This window comes from Lipophrys pholis (assembly GCF_963383615.2).
Source record: "Lipophrys pholis genome assembly, contig: SCAFFOLD_752, whole genome shotgun sequence".
NCBI lineage: Eukaryota > Metazoa > Chordata > Actinopteri > Blenniiformes > Blenniidae > Lipophrys > Lipophrys pholis.
The window spans coordinates 7,501-16,797 of NW_028292080.1; the positions used below are offsets into that span (position 1 = coordinate 7,501).

General features: G+C 52.0%; 1 protein-coding gene across 1 annotated transcript in view; it reads right to left on the reverse strand.

The window, feature by feature from the left end:
• LOC308128219 (WD repeat-containing protein 62-like) overlaps nucleotides 1-7,679 on the reverse strand; it is a gene marked incomplete at both ends in the record, with an annotated part of 9,458 nt that extends 1,779 nt beyond the window's left edge. Inside the window, 11 exons of the mRNA XM_080493927.1 lie at nucleotides 1,893-1,968; nucleotides 2,078-2,193; nucleotides 2,325-2,428; nucleotides 3,901-4,023; nucleotides 5,624-5,715; nucleotides 5,794-5,905; nucleotides 6,029-6,071; nucleotides 6,191-6,313; nucleotides 6,497-6,668; nucleotides 7,219-7,379; nucleotides 7,494-7,679. Coding sequence (XP_080350053.1) covers nucleotides 1,893-1,968; nucleotides 2,078-2,193; nucleotides 2,325-2,428; nucleotides 3,901-4,023; nucleotides 5,624-5,715; nucleotides 5,794-5,905; nucleotides 6,029-6,071; nucleotides 6,191-6,313; nucleotides 6,497-6,668; nucleotides 7,219-7,379; nucleotides 7,494-7,679 — 1,308 coding nt within the window. The remainder of the gene's footprint in view (nucleotides 1-1,892; nucleotides 1,969-2,077; nucleotides 2,194-2,324; nucleotides 2,429-3,900; nucleotides 4,024-5,623; nucleotides 5,716-5,793; nucleotides 5,906-6,028; nucleotides 6,072-6,190; nucleotides 6,314-6,496; nucleotides 6,669-7,218; nucleotides 7,380-7,493) is intronic.
• Nucleotides 7,680-9,297: the final 1,618 nt, after the last annotated feature.

The following is a 9,297-nucleotide window of genomic DNA, read 5'->3' on the forward strand; positions in this document are numbered from 1 at the left end:
TCAAACTGAACCTGAGGAGGAGGAGGACGAGAGGAGGAGGAGGAGTCAGACTGAACCTGAGGAGGAGGAGGAGGAGAGGAGGAGGAGTCAGACTGAACCTGAGGAGGAGGAGAGGAGAGGAGGAGTCAGACTGAACCTGAGGAGGAGGAGGAGGAGAGGAGGAGGAGTCAGACTGAACCAGAGGAGGAGGAGGAGTCTGACTGAACCTGAGGAGGAGGAGGAGGAGAGGAGGAGGAGTCAGACTGAACCAGAGGAGGAGGAGGAGAGGAGGAGGAGGAGGAGTCAAACTGAACCTGAGGAGGAGGAGAGGAGGAGGAGTCAGACTGAACCTGAGGAGGAGGAGGAGGAGAGGAGGAGGAGTCAGACTGAACCAGAGGAGGAGGAGGAGTCTGACTGAACCTGAGGAGGAGGAGGACGAGAGGAGGAGGAGGAGTCAGACTGAACCTGAGGAGGAGGAGGAGGAGAGGAGGAGGAGGAGTCAGACTGAACCTGAGGAGGAGGAGGAGGAGAGGAGGAGGAGTCAGACTGAACCAGAGGAGGAGGAGGAGGAGAGGAGGAGGAGTCAGACTGAACCAGAGGAGGAGGAGAGGAGGAGGAGGAGAGGAGGAGGAGTCAGACTGAACCTGAGGAGGAGGAGGAGAGGAGGAGGAGGAGTCAAACTGAACCTGAGGAGGAGGAGGAGGAGAGGAGGAGGAGGAGTCAAACTGAACCTGAGGAGGAGGAGAGGAGGAGGAGTCAAACTGAACCTGAGGAGGAGGAGGAGGAGGAGGAGGAGGAGGAGGAGGAGGAGAGGAGGAGTCAAACTGAACCTGAGGAGGAGGAGGACGAGAGGAGGAGGAGGAGTCAGACTGAACCTGAGGAGGAGGAGAGGAGGAGGAGTCAGACTGAACCTGAGGAGGAGAGGAGGAGGAGGAGTCAGACTGAACCTGAGGAGGAGGAGAGGAGGAGGAGTCAAACTGAACCTGAGGAGGAGGAGGACGAGAGGAGGAGGAGTCAGACTGAACCTGAGGAGGAGGAGGACGAGAGGAGGAGTCAGACTGAACCTGAGGAGGAGGAGGAGGAGAGGAGGAGGAGTCAGACTGAACCTGAGGAGGAGGAGGAGGAGAGCAGGAGGAGGACTCAGACTGAACCTGAGGAGGAGGAGGAGGAGAGGAGGAGGAGGAGTCAGACTGAACCTGAGGAGGAGGAGGAGGAGTCAGACTGAACCAGAGGAGGAGGAGGAGGAGAGGAGGAGGAGTCAGACTGAACCAGAGGAGGAGGAGAGGAGGAGGAGGAGAGGAGGAGGAGTCAGACTGAACCTGAGGAGGAGGAGGAGAGGAGGAGGAGGAGTCAAACTGAACCTGAGGAGGAGGAGGAGGAGAGGAGGAGGAGGAGTCAAACTGAACCTGAGGAGGAGGAGGAGGAGAGGAGGAGGAGGAGTCAAACTGAACCTGAGGAGGAGGAGGAGAGGAGGAGTCAAACTGAACCTGAGGAGGAGGAGGAGGAGAGGAGGAGTCAAACTGAACCTGAGGAGGAGGAGGACGAGAGGAGGAGGAGGAGTCAGACTGAACCTGAGGAGGAGGAGGAGGAGAGGAGGAGGAGTCAGACTGAACCTGAGGAGGAGGAGAGGAGAGGAGGAGTCAGACTGAACCTGAGGAGGAGGAGGAGGAGAGGAGGAGGAGGAGTCAGACTGAACCTGAGGAGGAGGAGGAGGAGAGGAGGAGGAGTCAGACTGAACCAGAGGAGGAGGAGGAGTCTGACTGAACCTGAGGAGGAGGAGGACGAGAGGAGGAGGAGGAGTCAGACTGAACCTGAGGAGGAGGAGGTGAGGAGGAGGAGTCAGACTGAACCTGAGGAGGAGGAGGTGAGGAGGAGGTGAGGAGGAGGAGGAGAGGAGGTGAGGAGGAGGTTACCTTCAGTACAGCTCCTTCATTGCTCCATGAGCCCCTCAGAATCTTCTTCAGCTTCCCCGTCTCCACGTCATAAAACCTGAGAACACGGTACGGGTCAGTACGGGTCAGTACGGGTCAGTACGGGTCAGCCCCGCCCGACCTATCATCAGCCCCGCCCCCCTTGCCTGGCCCCGCCCCCACAGTACCGGACATTACGGTCCTGACAGGCCACGGCCGCCTGCGTCTGGACCAGGTCCATGTGGTTCAGGGTGACCTTCTCCTTCACCTGGTGACTCCGAGAGAACCGGACCCTGTCCCCCGTCTGAGCACACACACACACACACACACACACACACACACACACACACACACACACACACACACACACACACACACAGTGTGATTCTTCTTCACCAACAACACGATGACACTGAGACAGAAAAAAAGTCGAACCTGTTCAACAGTCTGAAAGTAAAGACTTTTATCTGCTCCACAGGATACCAGCTGACCTGGACCTGGACCTGGACCTGGACCTGGACCTGGACCTGGACCTGGACCTGCAACACACACACACACACACACACTTGTCACATTGCGTTCTGATCTTTGTGGGTTTCCAGTTCCTGGGGGGGGGGGGGGCTTGGTGGAACAGCCTGAACACAGGCAGTACTGTAGCTGCTGAAGCCAGGTGACGTAGCAGCAGCTCCAACGAGCCTCCAGACGGTCAGTCTGAGAAACTTGCTGAAAGACGTCTAAGTTCTGTGGACAGTAGAACCTTGGACGAGGAACCCGCTAAGAGCAGACAAATAGTGGAGCACAGAGGTTTTAACTGGTAACGCACCTTAACGAGGGACAGCCTCCAGCAGGGGGCGCTGCTGTGAACTTTACTCCAGTCAAACAATCTGCTGCAAAACTCTCCGATCAGCCCCACGAACCACCGGCAGGAGGTTCTACAGGAGTTCTAGGAACCACCGGCAGGAGGTTCTACAGGAGTTCTAGGAACCACCGGCAGGAGGTTCTACAGGAGTTCTAGGATTTATTTGACATTTCATTGTATTTTGCAGCAGAATGTTTCATTAAAATGGACTTTATGTTGAGATTGTAATCATTTTCAGTACGAAGTGTTTGATGTGGTAAAGGTGGAGATCACCTCCTCCTGTCCACTGGGACCACAACAAAGGGGACTGCAGGGACTCTCTGTGCTCCTTCAAGTTACATTTTATTTCGTATTTGTTTTGTATATATTATATTCATTTATATATATTGTATACATCTTTATATTGGTTCAGTTATGTGCTTTTGAATAATGATGTTTCTTCAGTAACATATTATTTACTTTGGTTCCCTCAATATCAGCTAGTCCTGAAGTATTTAGTAGTCCACAGTGTAGTACTTAGTAGTCCACAGTGTAGTATTTAGTAGTCCACAGTGTAGTACTTAGTAGTCCACAGTGTAGTATTTAGTAGTCCACAGTGTAGTACTTAGTAGTACACAGTGTAGTATTTAGTAGTCCACAGTGTAGTATTTAGAAGTCCACAGTGTAGTATTTAGTAGTCCACAGTGTAGTATTTAGTAGTCCACAGTGTAGTATTTAGAAGTCCACAGTGTAGTATTTAGAAGTCCACAGTGTAGTACTTAGTAGTACACAATGTAGTATTTAGTAGTCCACAGTGTAGTATTTAGAAGTCCACAGTGTAGTATTTAGTAGTCCACAGTGTAGTATTTAGTAGTCCACAGTGTAGTATTTAGAAGTCCACAGTGTAGTATTTAGTAGTCCACAGTGTAGTACTTAGTAGTACACAGTGTAGTATTTAGTAGTCCACAGTGTAGTATTTAGAAGTCCACAGTGTAGTATTTAGTAGTCCACGGTGTAGTATTTAGTAGTCCACAGTGTAGTATTTAGAAGTCCACGGTGTAGTATTTAGTAGTCCACAGTGTAGTATTTAGAAGTCCACAGTGTAGTACTTAGTAGTCCACAGTGTAGTATTTAGTAGTACACCATGAACTATGTAAGCTGAGCAGTACTGACCAGAGAACCTGACGGAGGACACGGAGGAGCAGTGGTCGTTCAGAGTTTGTTCCAGACTGAAGTTTTTCTCCACATTGAAGACGTGAATCAGTCGATCTCTGCTGCCAGAGGCCATCAGCCTCACTACACACACACACACACACACACACACACACACACACACACACACACACACACACACACACACACACACACACACACACACACACACACACACACACACACACACACACACACACACACACACACACACACGTTACACAGTGGCGGAAAACTATGGAAGAGAAGTATGACGGCAGCAACATGAGAGAGATGGATACAGAGGAGGCGTGGTCAGTACATAGGAGGAGTGGTCAGTACATAGGGGGAGTGGTCAGTACATAGGAGGCGTGGTCAGTACATAGGGGGAGTGGTCAGTACATAGGAGGCGTGGTCAGTACATAGGGGGAGTGGTCAGTACATAGGGGGAGTGGTCAGTACATAGGGGGAGTGGTCAGTACATAGGGGGAGTGGTCAGTACATAGGGGGAGTGGTCAGTACATAGGAGGCGTGGTCAGTACATAGGGGGAGTGGTCAGTGCATAGGGGAGTGGTCAGTACATAGGGGGAGTGGTCAGTACATAGGGGGAGTGGTCAGTACATAGGAGGCGTGGTCAGTACATAGGGGGAGTGGTCAGTACATAGGAGGCGTGGTCAGTACATAGGGGGAGTGGTCAGTACATAGGAGGCGTGGTCAGTACATAGGGGGAGTGGTCAGTGCATAGGGGGAGTGGTCAGTACATAGGGGGAGTGGTCAGTACATAGGGGGAGTGGTCAGTACATAGGGGGAGTGGTCAGTACATAGGAGGCGTGGTCAGTACATAGGGGGAGTGGTCAGTGCATAGGGGGAGTGGTCAGTACATAGGGGGAGTGGTCAGTACATAGGGGGAGTGGTCAGTGCATAGGGGGAGTGGTCAGTACATAGGGGGAGTGGTCAGTGCATAGGGGAGTGGTCAGTGCATAGGGGGAGTGGTCAGTGCATAGGGGAGTGGTCAGTACATAGGGGGAGTGGTCAGTACATAGGGGGAGTGGTCAGTGCATAGGGGGAGTGGTCAGTGCATAGGGGGAGTGGTCAGTACATAGGGGGAGTGGTCAGTGCATAGGGGAGTGGTCAGTGCAGAGGGGGAGTGGTCAGTACATAGGGGGAGTGGTCAGTGCATAGGGGAGTGGTCAGTGCATAGGGGAGTGGTCAGTACATAGAGGGAGTGGTCAGTACATAGGGGGAGTGGTCAGTACATAGGGGGAGTGGTCAGTACATAGGGGGAGTGGTCAGAGCAGAGGGTTAGTGCAGAGGGGAGTGGTCAGGGGGAGTGGTCAGAGCAGAGGGTTAGTGCAGAGGGGAGTGGTCAGGGGGAGTGGTCAGTGCATAGGGGAGTGGTCAGTGCAGAGGGGGAGTGCTCAGGGGGAGTGGTCAGTGCAGAGAGGGAGTGGTCAGAGCAGAGGGTTAGTGCAGAGGGGAGTGGTCAGGGGGAGTGGTCAGTGCAGAGGGGGAGTGGTCACTTCAACCCCACGGTCCATCTTCACCATGAACAATGTCTGGAGGGCAGCAGAACACAGAAGCACTCTTTCCCTGCAGCGCCCCCCCAACTAAGACCAGCAGCCCCCAAGAAGGATTCTCGACCCCCCAACCAAGCAGCCCTTTGTTGGACAGACGTTTTGTCGTCATGGAGACAGAGTCGACTCACCTGAGGACGACAGCGAGAAGTCCACACTGAGAACCTCCGAGTCGTGAGCCTCAATCTTCACCAGCTGGTCCAGTAACCCCAGACTGAAGATCCTGAACACACACACACACACACGTCACCAGAGCAGGGTGTGTGTGTGTGTGTGTGTGTGTGTGTGTGTGGAGGCTCACCTCAGGTTTCCACGGTGGTCTCCTGCAGCCAGGTGTCGACCATCAGGACTGATTCTCAAAACTCTGATTCCTGCCTTCCCATCAGCCCCTCCTGCCTTCCCATCAGCCCCTCCTGCCCTCCCATCAGCCCCTCCTGGCCCTCCTGCCTTCCCATCAGCCCCTCCTGCCCTCCCATCAGCCCCTCCTGCCCCTCCTGCCCTCCCATCAGCCCCTCCTGCCCCTCCTGCCCTCCCATCAGCCTGCAAGTCGTCACCAACGTACAGGATTCTCAGCAGGTCCTGAAACCCACAATTGTAATGTGTTGGTGGGTCTGGAGCTTCTGTCTCACTGTGTGTGTGTGTGTGTGTGTGTGTGTGTGTGTGTGTGTGTGTGTGTGTGTGTGTGTGTGTGTACTCACATTGCTGTAGAGACGTGTGTGTTGTTTGTCTGGCTCGATGTTCCACAGTCTGATTGTGTTGTCAGAGGAACAGGTGAAGAAAGACGACGGAGGAAGACACACCTGAGACAGCTGGGGACAAACCTGACACACACACACACACACACACACACACACACACACACACACACACACACACACACACACACACACACACACACACACACACACACACACACACACACACACACACACACACACACACACACACACTTGTTTCTCTGGGTCTGAGTGTGTTGGTGGCGGGGTGGCCACGCCCACACTGACCTCCACGCTCCAGACACAGCTGCTGTGGAAGTGGGCTGAATGGACCCTGCAGACCTGCTCCACGTCTCGGACGTCCCACACATACACACTGTGGTCACTGTACACACTGGCCAGCAGGCCGGCGGCGGGGTCAAAGGTCAGAGCCAGGGCGTCTGGGTACCGAGCACCACAACTGGGGAGAGACGGAGAGAGAGACTGACACGTGTGGACACACTCTAGTCCTTCTGTTGTCCATCTTTGAGTGGACGATATGTTGGGCGACCAGCAGCTCATTGTTCAGCAGAAACGTCTGTTTCTCTGTAAATATGAAGAAGAAGAAGAGCTTCTGAGACGCTGTGGAGTCGAACCTCGTCCACTTTATTCACCACAGACTCACAATAGTGAGGAAAGAGAGCCAGAGCGGTCTTAGCTTAGCTTAGCTTAGCATAGCATAGCCGCCCTCCCTGGTCTTTGTTTGCATTGTGAACGCCGCCTGCTCGGCTTCCGCCCGGCCCGGAGGAGGCGGAGCCTCCGGAGATCTCAGGATGAGTTTGGTAGGTTGGTATTACGAACATCGGAGGAGCGAAACCCAACATCCAGAAGCTGTTGTGGGCTAATGCGCCCCCTGGTGGAGCGCCGGGCATCACAGGACAGGGTCCAGTGAGTCATAATCATGATGATCTCCAGCGGGTTGGATGTGGCTCACGCTTGACCGAGACTCATAATGGTACCTGTACCCGTACCTGTGCGGCGCACTGTGGGTTAGGTCCCCTCCCAGCCTGTGGGGGCGCTGCAGCGTGCTGAGGTAGGTCAGGTTGAAGCTGCTGAAGACTCTGATGACTCCATCACAACAACCACAGAAGATCCAGTCGTCAGCGACACACACACAGCTGGAGGACGAGGCCTGGAACACACACACACACACACACACACACACACACACACACACTGACCCCCTGACCTTCAGGTTAACCCCCCCCCCTCCTGACCTTCAGGTTGACCCTCCCCCCCCCCTGACCTTCAGGTTGACTGAGGCCTCCATCTCTCGGCTGGTGCTGCTGAACACACACAGCAGACCAGAGGAGGTGACGCAGTAGGTGTTGGACGCCATGAGGCCCCGCCCACACGCCACCCCGCTGAACACACAGTTCCTGAGGTCACCTAGCAACGCTGACCGACCAATCAGAGGCACAGTGCTGTTCACCTGGAGGCACAGAGGGAATGAAGACGCATGTTAGCATGACCATTAGCTTAGGCTCAGCATGGCGGGCGTTAGCATGGACATTAGCATGAACATTAGCATGACCATTAGCTTAGGCTCTTAGCATGGCGGGCGTTAGCATGGACATCAGCATTGACATTAGCATGGACGTTAGCATGGCAGCATTAGCATGAACGTTAGCATGAAAGTTAGCATGGCCCAAACCATACCCTACCCTACCAGTACAGGTTATCCTACAGGGCCCGGTTGTTCTAATCTGTTTTATGTTAACCACTGGTTAAGCCCTAACCGCTGGTTAAATCCTTAACCCGCCATTAGCTAACTGACTGTTAATTATGCCTTGTTTAAAACATGGTTAGTCATCTTGTTAGTTACCGTCAAAGTTAACTGTGAGGTTAACAACAGTGGTTAGCGTCCCTGACGCTGCCCCGCCCAAGGCTCCGCCCACTTTCGTCTCCGTTCTGCCGCGTTTTGTCTTAAACATAGTGGTGGAGGCAGAGCAGTGTTTTTATCTGCTCTATTAAACTACCATAAACCATGAGAAACTACCATAAAACATGAGAAACTACCATAAACCATAGAAACTACCATAAACCATGATAAACTACCAAAAACCAGGAGAAACTACCAGAAATCATAGAAACTACCAAAAACCAGGAGAAACTACCAAAAACCATAGAAACTACCAAAAACCATGAGAAACTACCATAAACCATGATAAACTACTATAAACCATAGAAACTACCATAAACCATGAGAAACTACTATAAACCATGAGAAACTACCAGAAACCATGAGAAACTACCATAAACCAGGAGAAACTACCATAAACCATGAGAAACTACCATAAACCATAGAAACTACCAAAAACCATGATAAACTACCATAAACCAGGAGAAACTACCATAAACCATGAGGAACTACCATAAACCATGAGGAACTACCATAAACCATGAGAAACTACCATAAACCATAGAAACTACCATAAACCATGATAAACTACCATAAACCATGAGGAACTACCATAAACCAGGAGAAACTACCATAAACCATAGAAACTACCATAAACCATGATAAACTACCATAAACCAGGAGAAACTACGCTGCTACCAGGATGTTAAAGATGAAAACTGAGCTGGAGGATCAGAGGCTTCATGGTGCCTCTTCTTTAATCTGACCAGAGAGAACCATCTAGAGAGAACCATCTAGAGAGAACCATCCTGAGAGAACCATCCAGAGAGAACCATCTAGAGAGAACCCTCCAGAGAGAACCATCTAGAGAGAACCATCTAGAGAGAACCATCTAGAACGTGGACTGAGTGACCCGAGAGGAAAATAAGAAGAACGTGGGAACCAGATAATAAGTCGTTCCCTCAAATGAATGAAGCGAGGGAACCAGATCATTTCATCTCTGGATTGACGAAGGGAGAGGTCTGCATGAGCAGCAGGGGGCGCTCCGCTAGGAGACGCTCTACAGAACAAGATAACTCCTGGTTAAAGTTAACCCAGTTTGAACAACAAGATAACTCCTGGTTAAAGTTAACCCAGTTTGAACAACAAGATAACTCCTGGTTAAAGTTAACCCAGTTTTGGAAAACAA